We start from the raw sequence: 16,455 nt of genomic DNA on the forward strand, positions 1-16,455 counted from the left end.
GAGCAAGCTGGGCTGAAGGGCCTTTTTCTGTGCTATATGACTTAATGATTGTATGACTCTACACTCTCAGGAACAGTATCTGCCTTTGGAAGAGGCTCGGGAGAGAAAATGATAATTGTACGTTCATACGTTCTAAGAGCAGAATTAGGGCATTTGGTTCATCAAGTCTACTCTACTGTACAATTATGGCCGATCTATATTTCCCTCTCAACCCTATTCTCCTGCCTTCTCCCCACATCCCCAGACACCCTTACTAATCAAGAATGAAAGCTCACATATACTCTTCTAAGACAGAAATAACTTTGTTAGGAGCATTTTCACACAGTGAATTGGCACCACGGTTACAGTTTATATTTGCACACATTGCAGAGAAAATGGATAGATCTGTTTCCAGTCAGTTTGTCTCATTTTCGTTCTGTTTATTCATGCATCTATTTATTGAGTCTCTTTTCCATTGGCAGTGAAGCGGTTGGAAAATACTCTATCCCATGAATGAATATGATGGCAGCCCCTTCACACCCAGTCCTGTAACCTAGGAAACAAAAATAAAATGGTGCTCATTCACTTTGTAACTTCTTGCTCACTTCCACAAAATATCTGCCAGTAAACAGTTAACCTTCTGCTCATGAACCTTTGAACTCCACGCAGACTTTAGTCAGATTGAACTCACAAGGGACACCACAATGGTAGAAATAGAACGTCGAGTGGCACAGCGGTAGAGTTGCTGCCTTACAGCGCCAGAGACCTGGGTTCGAACCTGACTACGGGCACTGTCTGTATGGAGTTTGTACGTTCTCCTCGAGACGTGCATGGGTTTCCCCGGGTGCTCCGGTTTCCTCCCAGACTCCAAAGGTTTGTAAGTTAATTGGCTTGGTATAATTGTAAATTGTCCCTAGTGTGTGTAGGATAGTGTTAATGTGCAGGGATCGCTGGTCGGCGTGGACTAGGTGGGCCGAAGGGCCTATTTTCTGCGCTCAATCTCTAAACTAAACTAAAAAAAACTAAACTAAACCTAAATCAGTGCAGCACTGGAATAGTCCCTTCGTCCCACATTGTCCGTGCTGAATATGATGCCAAGTTTAACTTTTCTCCTCTGCCCTCACGTGATCCATATCCCTCCATTCCCTTTACATCCATGTGCCCAACTAAAGACCTCTTAAATGCCCCTTTCATATGTGTTGCCATTACCACCCCTGCCAGGGCGTTGCGGGCACCCACCGATCTCTTGACCTGATAGAGATGTTTTTCCAGTGGTAACAAGAGGGCACAGGTGAAGAAATTTTAAAGGGAATCTGAAAAGAAAGTTATATTTTACTCTTGGAGGATGGCTCGTCAGATGATTTAAAGAGGAACGATACATATTTTGAAAGATCGAGGACGCTGCGCAGAGAGAACAAAGAGGGACCTGGCTTGGGGGGGCAAGAGAACAAAGAGGGACCTGGCATGGGGGGGGGGGGGGGGGGGCCAAGAGAACAACGAGCGACTATTGACCACCATTTTGTAACTTAGTTGGCACCCTGTAGTTGGCGACTCTTTGCATAGTTTGTGTATGGTGTGCAAAACAAACAATTTCACTGTGGCATGTCACATGTGATAATAAAGTATCAATCGATCAATCAAATGAATTGAGGGTCCTGGGGAAGTGCCACAGGAGAGGGGTTGATCGCCAATGATCATACTGAATGAAGATACAGGATTCAGCGGGCATGCAGCCATGTCCTGCTCCTATTTCCTTGTGTTCTTGAGTTATTGACTGTGCCATTTGTATAGCCAAATGGACTATTGAATGTTCTGCCCAGCCCAGGTTTGTGGTTACAAACCTGTTATGCTGCTGCAAGTAAGAATTTCATTGTCCCATTTCCTTGCATATGATATATCACTTTCTCTCTCTCTTGACTCCATATGTAACAGGCACCCTCTGCAATTATCCCAGGATACGTTAGAGTTTAGTAGGAGGAGAGAGAACGTGGGTAGACACCTCGTTAAAACACAACCCCATTGCTAATGGCACACAGAAAAACAATTCAACGCACCTTAAAAATCCCACCCGCCAGTGGCTCCCTGTGAAGCGACTCTTGGTCCATTCGTTTGCTGGCCGTCGTTACATAAAGTTCAGAATAATCCTTTCCTCCGAAACAGCAAGATGTTGTTTTACTGACGGGCAGTTTCACTGTCTGGAGTCTTTTTCCTGAAATCAAGACCTTCCTCGGTTAGAGGCACAAATGCACGCAGTGGACGAAACTCGAAATTGATTAATAACGTTCATTCCTAACAGGATGAAAGGCTGGCACAAGCAGTGAAAAATAAACCTCAGCATTGAAAGGAAGAAATGATCAATGGTGAAAGGAAAAAATATCTCGCAGTGTAAGTCAGCGATACAAATATCAGTGATGAAGAAAAGGTGAAAGCAATTGGAAAAGAAAAGTTTCGTCTAGTTTAGTTTAGTTTAGAGGTACATCGTGGTGACAGGCTCTTTGGCCCACTGAGTCCACACCGACCAGCAATGACCAATTGACTGGTTCTTCCTGACACACTAGGGATAATTTCCACAACCCAATTGACCTACAAACCTGTGCATCTTTAGAATGTGGGAGGAAACCGGAGCACCCGGAGGAAACCTACGTGGTCACAGGGAGAATGTACAAACTCTGCACAGATAGCACCCTGGAACTGGGTCCCAGGCGCTGTAAGGCAGCAACTCGACCGCTGCTCCACCGTTCCGCCCTTGCGCCACTGTGCCGCAGTCGAGGATGAACAGGACATTGTGGGAATGGGAAGGGGAATTGAAAATGACATGCAACTGGGAACTTGGGATGGCCATTGCTGATACAGTGTAGGTGATCCACAAATCCGGTTGGCAGGTCTGTGTTTGGTGTCACCAACATGGAGAAGGCCACATCGGGAGCACCGAATTGATCAGGGCAGAACTGATGCCAGCAACAAGGAAGATCGGTTTAATTAATCTTCTGTATTATATTGTATTATATTAGCAGATTAGTGTTGGTAAAAGGAACTAGATTCAAATGAAGGATCAATTGGACAGGTTCTTCCTGTGCGACAGGTACTTAGCAACCTCTGTTGGAAAACATATCTTTGTGAATCATGCCCGACTGGTGGATGTCTAGAATTGACTGGAGAGGCCGAGTGTCAGGATGACCCAGGATGTGGGAGAAATAACGGGAATGAACGGGGTGAGCAGTGGCAGTAAGAACTGAAGGAACAAGGAAGATAGACACAAAAATGCTGGAGTAACTCAGCAGGTCAGGCAGCATCTCTGGAGAATAGGAACAGGAAAAGGTTTGTAGGTTAATCAGCTTCTGCAAATGTGTGAAGGGAGTGGGTACGAAAGTGGAATAACAAAGAACTAGTGTGAATGGGTGATCGATGGTCGGCGTGGAGTGAACTCGGTGGGCCGAAGGACCAGTTTCCATGCTGTATCCCTAAACTAAACTCTCAACTAACCTGTTGAGATCAGTTGGTGCGCATATTCTGAAGCTGCTCAAAATCCAAATGTCTAGTTTGTGCTTGCTTGCCCCTGATTCTTTCCCCCATCCAAGGCACTTGGTCAGGATGGAATAAATGCAAATACATCACCATAATGGTTCCCTCACCTGTCTCTGGGTCAATACGAAGGACTCTGCCACCATTGTAACAGGCAACCCAGAGCTTCCCTTCACTGTCGATGCACTGTCCATCCGGTATAAACTCATCTTGTTCGAGCCGGTACACGACCCTTCGATTTGCTGTTCAAAATACACAGATACTTTACAAATGATTACGTTACCTGCCACTTGGAAGAGCGAGCTTGGATTCTGTGCAAACTCCGTTGCAGGAACGTTTGTGCTATTGCATTACCAATTGATTTGCCGATGATGAAGGAATTTATTTTTTAGAGGTTCAGCACGGAAACAGGCCCTTCGGCCCGCCGAGTCCGCGCCAACCAGCAATCCCCGCATATTAACACTATCCTACACACACTAAGGACAATTTTTACATTTACCAAGACAATGAACCTATAAATTAGTACGTCTTTGGAGTGTGGGAGGAAACCGAAGATCTCGGAGAAAACCCATGCAGGTCACGCAGGGGAGAACGTACAAACTCCGTACAGACAGCACCCGTAGTCGGGATCGAACCCGGGTCTCCGGCGCTGTATTTAGTGTAAGGCAGCAACTCTATCGCTGCGCCACCGTGCCGTGAATGAAATTTTCAACAAACCACCAGATGAGATCTGATCTCATGATGGAGGGGCGATCATTGAAGCTCTTGAAGCTGGTTGGGCTCTGGATGCAATCCTGGTGAAATCCGGAAACCTCCGACTTCAGACGCACACAATTCAACTACTTTGTGTGGGAAGGAACTGCAGATGCTGGTCTACACCAAAGATAGACACAAAATGCTGGAGTAACAGGCAGCATCTCTGGATAGAAGGAATGGGTGGCATTTCAGGTGAGACCCTTCTGTTTTCAAGAGAGAATTAGATTTAGCTCTTAGGGCTAAAGGAATCAAGGGATATGGGGAAAAAACAGGAAAGGGGTACTGATATTGGATGATCAGCCATGATCATATTGAATGGTGGTGCTGGCTCGAAGGACCGAATGGCCTACTCCTGCACCTATTTTCAATGTTTCTCGGTTTCAGACTGAGATTCCTTTGCTCCCAACCATTTTTTTTTGTGTGGTCACAAGGAACTGCAGATGCTGTTTAATAAGAGAGACACAAAGCGTTGGAGTAACTCAGTGTGTCAGGCAACATCGCTGGAGATCATGGACAGGTCACATTCCGAGTCGGAACCCGTCTTTAGACTGCCTTCAAGAGCTACTGCCTGACCCGTTGAGTTACTCCAACACTTTTCAGTTTTTCTGGATCCTCTTGGTGATAAATTGGTTGACTTCAAGGCATTACCCAATGCTTTCTGTAACTCTTCAAGGCCACAAAGCATGGTGAAATTCTATCTATGACTGCTCACCTCCTGTTCTATATTTGGATATCCGTCTGCAAGATGGATTTTTTTTTAAATTAGATAGATTATTGCAATTGTCGCCCTAGTTAATAACCTAATACCAAACAAGGGGAATCCCCTCTCCACCTTGATTTAAAGAAAAATAGGTGCAGGAGGAGGCCATTTGGCCCTTCGAGCCAGCACCGCCATTCATTATGATCATGGCTGATCATCCACAATCAGTAACCTGTGCCTGCCTTCTCCCCATATCCCTTGATTCCACTAGCCCCTAGAGTTCTATCTAACTCTCTTTTAAATTCATCCAGTGAATTGGCTTCCATTGCCTTCTGTGGCAGAGATTTCCACAAATTCACAACTCTCTGGGTGAAAAAGTTCCTTCTCACCTCAGTTTTAAATGGCCTCCCCTTTATTCTTAGACTGTGTGACTCCTGGTTCTGGACTCCCCCAACATTGGGAACATTTTTCCTGCATCTAGCTTGTCTAGTCCTTTTGTAATTTTATACGTCTCTATAAGATCCCCTCTCATCCTACTAAACTCCAGTGATCTCAGGGCAACTAATGGCAGACAACAAGTCTGCGACTCTGATGCATCCGCCATTTTGCCGAAACAAATGAAATTAACTAAGCAGGGAAATGAATAAAGGTGAGATACTCACAGATCTCTCCTGACTGCAGATTGTAGTCAAACGCATCGACAGTAAAAGATAAGCTGTCTATATAATAGAAGATCCTGTGATCCAACGACCATGCTAAGCCATTGGAAACATCCACCTGGTCAAAGTGTTTCACCACAGAATGATCCGTCTGCAGGGCATAGAGTGATCCCTGGTGCCTTTCAAATTCCCCCGGACGAACCTCCATTGCCATGGTCCCTGAAATAAGAAGGTTATGTTAAAATAGTTTGAACAATCTAATGGCAGCGTAATGGCAGAGTTGCTGCCTTACAGCACCAGAAACCCGGATTCAATCCTGACTATGGAGTCCTGTCTGTACGTAGTTTGCACATTCTCCCTGTGACGGTGTGGGTTGGCTCCGGGTGCACCAGTTTCCCCCCACATTCCAAAGATGTGCAGCTTTGTAGATTAGTTGGCTTCTGTAAACATAGAAACATAGGAAAATAGGTGCAGGAGTAGGCCATTCGGCCCTTCGAGCCAGCACCACCATTCAACATGATCATGGCTGATCATCCAAAATCAGTACCCCATTCCTACTTTTTCCCCCATATCCCTTGATTCTGTTAGCCCTAAGCGCCAAACCTAATTCTCTCTTGAAAACATCCAGTGAATTGGCCTCCACTGCCTTCTGTGGCAGAGAATTCCACATATTCACAACTCTCAGGGTGAAAAGGTTTTTCCTCATCTCAGTCCTAAATGGCCTTCCCCTTATTCTTAAACTGTGACCCCTGGTGCCGGGCTCCCCCAACTTCGGGAACATTTTTCCTGCATCTAGCCTGTCCAATCCCTTAAGAATTTTATATGTAAATTGCCTCTGGTGTGCAGGATACGAAAGTGGGATAACATAGAACTAGTATACAGATGACCGATGGTCAGCATGGACTCGGTAGGCTGAAGAGCCTGTTTCCATGCTGTATCTCTAAACTAAACTCTAAACTAAACAAAATTTTAAGAAGGTCGAAGATGAGAACCCATGAGAGAGTTGGAATAATCTAGTCGAGAAGTAGCAAAGACATAGATGAAAGTTACCGTGGCTGATCAGCTGAGCATCACAGAGTAAGTCGGAGTTGCCGTGATATTTCTGAAACTCATACCTGCAAAGAACCGCCCAGCTGGGTCAACCTTGCCATCATTGAATCTGATGTTGTTTTTTTCGCAGTTGATCTTGGTGATGTCAGTAACCACCTCATGTTCCCAGTCCAAAAAGGCAAACCTTTTTCCAACGGCAAGGACGTAACCCCCAGAACTTCGAGGAACCACCGAACCAACAGGTGCATCTGAAGTAAAACACCGTGAACAAAGGACAATTAGATTTCAGGCTAACAAGGTTTGAAGTTCTCAGGCTACAGTTTTCACTCAAGTCCAGTGGAAAGGAAAGCAACACAGAATCATCAGAAGCCCACAGGAGTTAGGTAAGCAAGGAGGAATAATACCAATGAAAAGTATGGCCTTTGGTGGGAGTAGAGAAGTTGTGAGATCATGTTGCAGTTGTACAAGACGTTGGTGGGGCCGCATTTAGAGTATTGTGTTCAATTCTGAGCACCATGTTATAGGGCAGGTGCTGTCAAGCAGGAAAGGGTACAGAGAAGATTTACAAGGATGGTGCCAGGACTGGAGGGTCTGAGCTATAGGGAGAGGTTGAGTAGGCTGGGACTATTCCTTGGAGCGCAGGAGGATGAGGGGGGATCTTATAGAGATGAATAAAATCATGAGAGGAAAAGATCGGGTAGATGCACAGTCTCTTGCCCAGACGTAGGTGAATCGAGGACCAGAGGACATAGGTTTAAGGCGAAGGGGAAAAGATTTAATAGAATCTGAGGAGTAACTTTTACACACAAAGGGTGGTGGTGAGTGGAAGAAGCTGCCACAGGAGGTAGTTGAGGCTGGGACTAATCCCAACATTTAAGAAACAGTTAGACAGGTACATGGATAGGACAGGTTTGGAGGGATATGGTCCAAATGCAGGCAGGCGGGACTAGTGCAGCTAGGACATGTTGGCCGCTGTGGGCAAGTTGGGCCGAAGGGCCTGTTTCCATGATGCATCACTCCAAGACTCTATGAAAATTATGGCCTTTGGTGTATCCACACAGAATGGGGGTCAAGGTAAGGTCCTTTCTTGGGTTAGGTAGCACAGGCAGTGTGATAGCTGGCAACCCTTCAATTCAGAAGCAGACTGAGATATCGTTTTCTTACCCAGGTGGACCTTTTTCACTTGTTTATTGGCCGGATTCCACCTGTACACGTGCTGCTCACTGACATCAGCGTAGAGAAGAGTGCCTTCTTTCTCTTCCCAAACAGGGCTTTCTGAAACCGAATATTTCTCTTTCACAACACATTCAATTTTGACAGATGCCATGATCTGAAAAATAAAGTTTGCCATGTCTCAGAACATGCATTGGCTTGATCTTTGTGTCACTCACTAAAACTAACTGCGAGGGGCAGATGAGATTAGTTTAACTTGACATCATGTCCGGCACAGACATCGTGGGCCGAATGGCCTGTTCCTGTGCTGCACTGTTCGAAGTTTCACACGGTTTAGAATCTTTATACTCTTTGCCCCTTTCAGCAAAAATCTTTTAAAAATGTAAATGTTTTAATCAATTTTTTTTCTTGTTCTCCTCAGACCTGAATGTTCACACTCTTTGCTTTGACATTTCCCATCTGAAACAAATTTACTCCTCCTTTTCCCCTCATCTTTGGTCTGCTTTTGTGGAAGAAAAATTAATATCCTTCCTTGCCAAAGGGCCTGGACATCATCCTCAGCTGACTCGTATTCTGTGCCAGTGTGACCCTGGGGTGGTGATAATAAAAGATAATCAGTTCCACAGTGAATGTTTTCAATTACGTAAAAGTGAAACAGAAAATGCAGCAAATGCCCACCAGGTCAGGGACTGTAAAGGAAAAGTAAACAGCTAATGTTTCAAGCTCGTGAAGTCTCGTCATAAATGAGAAAATTCTCGGAAGAAAAAAAAGCAGGTTTAAGTTGTACAGTTGGGACAGTTGTACAGATTTTATTGGGAGATACTAAAGGAATATTACCAAGATTAATTTTAGATAAATATCAGGAAAGATTTCTCAAAATAGCAATAGCAATAGCAATAGCAAAAAAATGTGTGGCGGTCACTTGGAAAGATCACAATGAAATAAGAATTGCAAGATGGTATGCAGAAATGCGTAGTTGTATCCCATTAGAAAAAGCTACTTATAATCTGAGAAATAAATATGATTTCTTTTTGAAACTTTGGAACCCATTCACTTTAAAACTAGGATTAAGAATTGGAAATATTTAATTTCAGGATTGTTTTGATACCCCTAAAAAGAATTTAATAAGAAATTAGCCGGAAGTGTTTCCTTCTTGTCTCCAGGTTTCCTTCTTTCTTCTTTCTTTCTTTCCTTTTTTTAATTTTTTTTATTTTTTTAATCTTTCTTCTTCTCCTTTTTCCTATTTTTTCTAACTGGGGGGTGGGGGGGAGGGGGGTTGTGGGTGGGGAGATAATACAGAACAATACAAGTATAATCGAATTTAAAATGTATAATCGAATTTATAATGTAGGTACCATCGCGTACTACGAGTTCATACATGTATTTGTTTTGTCAAAATTTAAATAAAATTAATTTTTTAAAAAAGTTGTACAGAGGGTGGGGGCGGATGGGAGGAAACGTTGGGGGGGGTGGGGTGTGTTATATTGTGAAGGGCAGGAGGGATTGAATGGGACCAGTGGTGGTGTGGGTGGCTGAATGGGGCTGGTGAAGACTGGGGAACAACAAATGCTTAGTCTGGGGAGATGTAAATAAGAGAAGTCAAATGAAAAATTAAATCACCAGAGAAAGTGAATTCCAGGAATGTGGGATACAAAGTTCAAATGGCTGGTGATCCTTTCTGGTGGGCTCACCTATGGGCAAGCGGTGGACGGTCAGCCCACACTGGGAATCTGTGGACGTTGCGGGAAGTGTACCCACAATGGGAGAGTGAGTGGATATTATGTCATATAACAGGGAGACGTGAACATTGCAGCCTCATTGGGAATTATATGGAACTCCTAGCGTTTGATTCAGCCCAACTGGTCTCTGCGGCTCTTCCTGCTCTGAGTGAGATTCCAACCATCTTATTTCATCTCCCCCCCCATCTTCTTTCTCACTGACTTCTCCCACTCGCCAGTCGACCTGTCTCGGCGTTTGTCATTGTGCATCACCTTGAAGAAAACCAAACAACAATGGAAAGTGAATAATTCCCCATGAAACATTATGAAACTGGAAGGATTGACTTTACTTGAAATAATCTATGTTTGGTCATGAACCTTGGCCGTTCTTTTGAGGTTGTGGAAATTCATTGCTGATTAGGCAGCATTACTTTTAATTGAAACTGCATTGAAAGTGATTACTCACAATTGCCCTCTACACAAGGGCATGCATACCAAAGTCCCAGGAACAGTTTCCTAAGGAGATAGACAATAAATGATGGTTGACTCTGGAACATCCACACCTTGCAATTAATAAATACAATTTCCCAGGGGCTAGAGATCAAAATGTCGGCAGATATCTCCTGATATTTAGAGGCAAGAAAGAGTCTTCATAGAAGAAAGAACACTGTCACGGTGGCGCAGCGGTAGAGTTGCTGCCGTACAGCGCCAGAGACCCGGGTTTGATCCTGACTATGGGTGCTGTCAGATTGGAGTTTGTACATTCTCCCTGTGATCTGCGTGGGTTTTCTCCAGGTGCTCCGGTTTCCTCCCACACTCCAAAGACGTACAGGTTTATAGGTTAATCGGCTTGGTATTATTGTAAAAATTGTCCCTAGTGTGTGTAGGATAGTGTTAATGTGCGGGGATCGCTGGGCGGCGCGGACTCGGTGGGCCGAAGGGCCTGTTTCCGCGCTGTATCTCTAAATCTAAATCTGAACTAAAGTACAGTGCAAGAACAGGCTCTTCAGCCCACCATGTCTGTGCTTGATATGAAACCAAGATCATCTCTTATCTACCTATATATAATCCTTAGCCCTCCATTCCCAGCATGTGCATATGCTTATCCAAACATCTCTTATATACCACTATCGTATCTGCCACAACCACTACCCCCAGCAATGCCTTCAAGGCACTCACCAACCTCTGTGTAAAAAAAAAAGTTGTCCCGCACATCTTCCTTAAACTTTGTCCCTCTCCCCTTAAAGTTCTGCCCTCCTCGCATTTGATTTCTCCCACATGGGAAAAAGGCTCTGACTGTCTACCCCATCTATGCCTCTCATAATTTTATATACTTCTATCAGGTTTCCCCCTCAACCTCCGACATTCCAGAGAAAATAATTCAAGTCTGTCCAACCTCGCCCTGTAATATTTACTTAAGAAAAAAATGACACAATCACATCTACTCAACGAATAATCACTGTGCAACCATTACCCAGAAGGTCTCACAGTATTGCCACAGAGGTCAAGCACCACAAACACAAGAGGAATGAGATTTTCTTGTTAGTCATTAACCTAATCGTTTCGCTGAACAGCCCCCACTCAGTCTGCCCAGGCCAACGTGATCTCCCGGTTGCTAAACACTTTACTTCCCCCTCCTATTCCCATACTGACCTTCTTGTCCTGGGTCTTCTCCACTGCCAGAGTGAGGCCAAACGCAAATTGGAGGAATAGCACCTCATATTTCGATTGGGCTGCTTCCAGCTCAGTGGTATGATTTTTCCAACTTCAAGTAAGCCTTGCTTTCCCTCCCTCTCTGTCCCTCCCCCATCCTAGTTCTCCAACTAGTTACACTGTCTTCCTGATTCATTTTACTGTTTGTCTGCCTCGTGGTCACTTTCCCCTCGCCCAACAAAGAAAACCACTCTACATTTCCTGGACCATTGTCTGCTTTGATCAGTCGTTTTCACACCTTACACTTCTATATCTCTAGTCGAGATCTGAAGAGGGATCTCGACCCAAAATGTCACGTATTCCTTCTCTCCAGAGATGCTGCCTGTCCAGCAGAGTTACTCCAGCGTTTTGTGTCTATCTTCCATGAATATTTGAATTCTCTCGATTGTCTGAACTCTTTATTGGTGCAGAATAAGGAGTGGTTGAATCCAGTGTCCCATTTTTGTCATAGAATCTGTCCCAGAACCGGTTTTGGATTTTTCACTTGCAGTTTGATTAAAATATTTTTTCTTGATCTCATATTACAGGGTGATGACTGGGGAGATGTGAGAAGGAGGCGGTTCAAGAGGTGAGAGGAGGGTGGCACAGTGGCAGAAACAGGCAGCAAATTAGGTGATATGGTGACGAGCAGTTGAAATGTGTGACGTTCGCACATCAGACGGTGTTTCTCGATTGATGGCGACTTCTAGTTTTGCAGCCCCTCGATTTTCAAATAAGACCATAAGACACAGGAGGAGAATTAGGCCATTCAGCCCATCGAGTCTACTCTGCCATTCAACCATGGCTGATCTATTTTCCCTCTCAACCCCATTCTCCTGCCTTCTCCCCGTAACCTTTGACACACTTACTAATCAAGAATCTATCAATCTCTGATTTAAAAATGCCCTTTAAAAAAGACTTGGCCTCCACCACCGTCTGTGGCAATGAACTCCATAGATTCACCACCCTCTGGCTAAAGAAATTCCTCCTCACCTCCATTCATGAAATCTTCTCAGATATATTTAAGGCGGAGATAGATAAATATTTGAAAGAGCGAGGAATTGAGAGTTATACGGGGAACGGGCACAGAAGTGGAGTTAGTAGTTTAGATCAGCCATGACCAGATTGTTTTCAAGAGAGAGTTAGATTTAGCTCTTGGGGCTAAAGGAATCAAGGGACATGGGGGAAAAGCAAAAACGAGGTACTGATTTTGGATGATCAGCCATGATCATAATGAATGGCGGTGCTGGCCCGAAGGGCCGAATGGCCTACTCCTAAACCTATTTTTTATGTTTCTTTGAATGGCAGGACAGACTTGGTTAGCTTTGCTCTTATTTTCTTGTGGTCTTGAGGAAATGGGCCTTGAGAATGGAAACTGTTACTGCACAAATCGTTCTGAGACGAGACGAACAACGCTCACCAGATTACACGCGGAATTGGCGGAGCTAGATCTCGTTCCGATGGCGAGGAGATCCAAAATGAATGGAGACCAGGCTGTGCTGCACAGAGACAGAGCATACACATTAATGAACACGGACACACACATGTCCATTCACACGCTAACTACACTCAGACCACACATGTTCAGACACGTACTCTCACCCACATCCTCTTCCAGTATCTCCCTCATCCAACCCACCATTTCAGTGCCCACCTCCTTCTGAGTCCTGCTTACGTTCCCTAGGTGTGCAGGAAGGAACGACAGATGCTGGTTTAAACTGAAAATAAACACAAAATGCTGGAGTAACTCAGCGGGTCAGGCAGCATCTCTGGAGACAAGGAATGGGTGACGTTTCGGGGGTAGAGAACCCAAAACCTCACCTAATCCTGTCTCCAGAGAGTTACGTGCTGAGTTACCCCAGCTTTTTGTGTCTATCTTCCCTTGACTGGGTGATCCGAGACCCCAATGGACTGCCTCAGAGACAGAATGTTTTGGTTGTTGATGCATTCCCATCTCCAACGTAGGCTAAACAGCACCAAGGTCAAACTCCAGCTTCATGACAGGTTGTGTTCCGATATCTTCATCAAAATGGGAGCAAAGATAAATGCAATGGCACACATACATACACACTCACTCACGATAACCCTGCCTGCCTTGCACACACAACCACCCTCATTTACAGAGACACACCTGACTTGCACACACATACACACTCGCTTTTGATAAACCCACCTCTCTTGCACACACAAACACCCTCACCTACAGAGACACACCTGACTTGCACACACATACACACTCACTCATGATAACCCCACCGGCTTACACACATATTCACGATAAACCCGCCAGCCTTGCACACTTACACTCACGCAGTGATCCTGCATACATAGCACACAAATACACACTCGATCACGATAACCGGACTGACTTGCACACACATACTTACTCACTCACAGCAGCACACCTGACTTACATACACACACATACACACACACACGATAACCCCGCCTGAATTGCACATGCACATACACTCATTCACGGCAATCCTGTCTGACTTGCACACTCATACACACTCGCTCACCATAACCCCACCTGCCTAGCCACTCAAACACCCTCACTCACAGAGACACACCTGACTTGCACACACATACACACGCACTGATGGCCCTGCCTGACCTTCACACACATTCACTCACGATAAACTCACCTGACTTAAAGTCACTCACAGAGACCCTGCCTGACTTGCATACACAGACACACACACACTCCCAATACCACTGCCTGACTTGCGCACACACACACTCCTGATACCACTGCCTGACTTGCACACACATACACACTCAAACACAGCGACCCCACCTGACTTGCTCGCACACTCACGGTGGGCCTGTCTGACTTACACACACACTCACCACAACCCCATCTAACTTGCACACACACACATACACACTCATTCGTGATAACCCCACCTGATTTACATACACACACTCATGATAACCCCCACCTGATTTACACACACACACACAGTACCCTGTCTGACTAACACCCATCTAACTTGTGCACACATACACGCAATACCCCTGCCTGACTTACACACACAAACACACTCACTTACAACAGCCCCACAATACACCAACAAATAAGCACAAAAAATATCTATCTGTAGGACAAACTCATCCGTGAATGCACGCACACCCATCCACAAACACACACACACGTGGACAAAGACACATAACATACTGTAGCTCAAACATTTCAGGCACAGACACGTTCGCGGTCTGATATCTTCAAACTCGCCAACACACAGCCACGTTAACCGGCACTCACAAACCCCCTCCTCTCCAGCTTCCCTTGCATTTATTCACACAGCCAGGTCAGGAGCATTCACCATCGGCCTTCTGCAGAGAGAGATTTCCCCATCCCCACTCCACCCCACTCCACTCCACTCCCCCAGCGCCGCAGGAGAGAGAAGCTCTCCCGGACACTTATCCCGACCGCTTCCCTCCCTGATATGTAACCTTGCCTCGCCCACGGGGAGAAGGAAGGAAAGGGGGGAGAGGACAGACCGAGGGAGCCGGCAGCTGGCTGATTGATGGATGCGCCTTCTCTCCGCTGGCCCAGAGGTGGATGACAAGATAACTCATGTCAGTACAACAGGGTGAACCCAGCAAAGGGTCGTTCAATCATTAACAGGATCACCTCGGTGTCTGTGACCCCCCTTGGGTGAGATTTTGTTGAAAGGAATCCTCGCCTTTATGTGTAGGAAGGAATTGCAGATGCTGGGTTATTTAAAACCGAAGATAGACACAAAAAGCTGGAGTAACAATAGACAATAGACAATAGGTGCAGGAGTAGGCCATTCAGCCCTTCGAGCCAGCACCGCCATTCAATGCGATCATGGCTGATCACTCTCAATCAGTACCCCGTTCCTGCCTTCTCCCCATACCCCCTCACTCCGCTATCCTTAAGAGCTCTATCCAGCTCTCTCTTGAAAGCATCCAACGAACTGGCCTCCACTGCCTTCTGAGGCAGAGAATTCCACACCTTCACCACTCTCTGACTGAAAAAGTTCTTCCTCATCTCCGTTCTAAATGGCCTACCCCTTATTCTTAAACTGTGGCCCCTTGTTCTGGACTCCCCCAACATTGGGAACATGTTTCCTGCCTCTAATGTGTCCAATCCCCTAATTATCTTATATGTTTCAATAAGATCCCCCCTCATCCTTCTAAATTCCAGTGTATACAAGCCCAATCACTCCAGCCTTTCAACATACGACAGTCCCGCCATTCCGGGAATTAACCTAGTGAACCTACGCTGCACGCCCTCCATAGCAAGAATATCCTTCCTCAAATTTGGAGACCAAAACTGCACACAGTACTCCAGGTGCGGGACAGGCAGCATCTCTGGAGAGAAGGAGCCAGAAGCTGCCTGTCCCACTGAGTTACTCCAGCTTTTTGTGTCTACACTCGCCTTTATTTGTTGCCTGACTTGGGCTATTGTGCCGGTACTTTAGTGTAGGAAATAAACAGCAATCTCTCACAAGGCACCACCTTACTTTGGCCGTGTTGATTGAGAAATGTTCATGTCATAGGGTCAGAATTAGGCCATTCGGCCCATCGAGTCTCCTCTGCCATTCAATCATGGCTGATCTATCTCTCCCTATATGCTGACTTCTCCCTATATGCTGATCTATCTCTCCCCAATATGCTGACTTCTCTCGGATGGGATACCCTAGAGCTCTGCAGAATCAGGCTAAGACATTGCCATTTACAAAGAGGTTCACAAAATCACATCATCAAATCCCCCGTCACCCCAGAGCACCAACTGCCATGAAACAACACAAAATACCAGTCCCTACATCATCAACTCGCTGAGTTTCAATAAACTTTGCTACCAATATTCCCTTTACCCTAGGATGATAAGGGAATGGAATATGTTACCACCCAACACCTGAAGTTCAGTCATTTAAAAAGGGAATTGAGCAACTAGATCCCCTCAACTTGGTCAACAAGGCCCACTTCAAAATGTAATCACTAATCTACTCACTCCGACCTGTGCGAGATTTTTTTAGATTTTAGATTTGGAGATACAGCGCGGAAACAGGCCCTTCGGCCCACCGGGTCCGCGCCGCCCAGCGATCCCCGCACATTAACAATATCCTACACAATTACTACATTTGCCCAGCCAATTAACCTGCATACCTGTACGTCTTTGGAGTGTGGGAGGAAACCGAAGATCTCAGAGAAAACCCACGCAGGTCATGGG

At 45.5% G+C, this 16,455-nt stretch overlaps 1 protein-coding gene across 4 annotated transcripts; it reads right to left on the reverse strand.

Moving 5' to 3' along the window:
- Positions 1-326: 326 nt before the first annotated feature.
- On the reverse strand, positions 327-14,826 carry LOC144595070 (regucalcin-like). Of its 4 annotated transcripts, none has more exons than XM_078402078.1 (9): positions 14,757-14,826; positions 12,670-12,748; positions 10,024-10,073; positions 7,831-7,996; positions 6,732-6,914; positions 5,620-5,835; positions 3,612-3,743; positions 2,034-2,188; positions 327-532 (listed from the first exon to the last, which is right to left on the reverse strand). In XM_078402078.1, exons 4-9 carry the CDS (start codon positions 7,991-7,993, stop codon positions 482-484), a joined length of 900 nt encoding a protein of 299 aa, XP_078258204.1. In that variant the 5' UTR covers positions 7,994-7,996; positions 10,024-10,073; positions 12,670-12,748; positions 14,757-14,826; the 3' UTR covers positions 327-481. The 4 variants fall into 4 exon arrangements, with proteins under 4 accessions (XP_078258204.1, XP_078258205.1, XP_078258206.1 ...); XM_078402079.1 differs by having other exon boundaries at positions 12,670-12,743; positions 14,757-14,803; XM_078402080.1 differs by lacking the exon at positions 10,024-10,073 and having other exon boundaries at positions 14,757-14,820.
- Between the last annotated feature and the right edge of the window lie 1,629 nt (positions 14,827-16,455).

This window comes from Rhinoraja longicauda, chromosome 7 (assembly GCF_053455715.1).
Source record: "Rhinoraja longicauda isolate Sanriku21f chromosome 7, sRhiLon1.1, whole genome shotgun sequence".
NCBI classification, from domain to species: Eukaryota; Metazoa; Chordata; class Chondrichthyes; order Rajiformes; family Arhynchobatidae; genus Rhinoraja; species Rhinoraja longicauda.

Coding starts and splice junctions, on each gene's coding strand:
- LOC144595070 (XM_078402078.1), bottom strand. CDS start 7,993: ATGGCATCTGTCAAAATTGAATGTGTTGTGAAAGAGAAATATTCGGTT. Junction 5,836..6,731: donor AGCTGGGCGGTTCTTTGCAG/GTATGAGTTTCA, acceptor TTCTTATTTCAG/GGACCATGGCAATGGAGGTT. Junction 3,744..5,619: donor TCTGCAGTCAGGAGAGATCT/GTGAGTATCTCA, acceptor TATTTTGAACAG/CAAATCGAAGGGTCGTGTAC.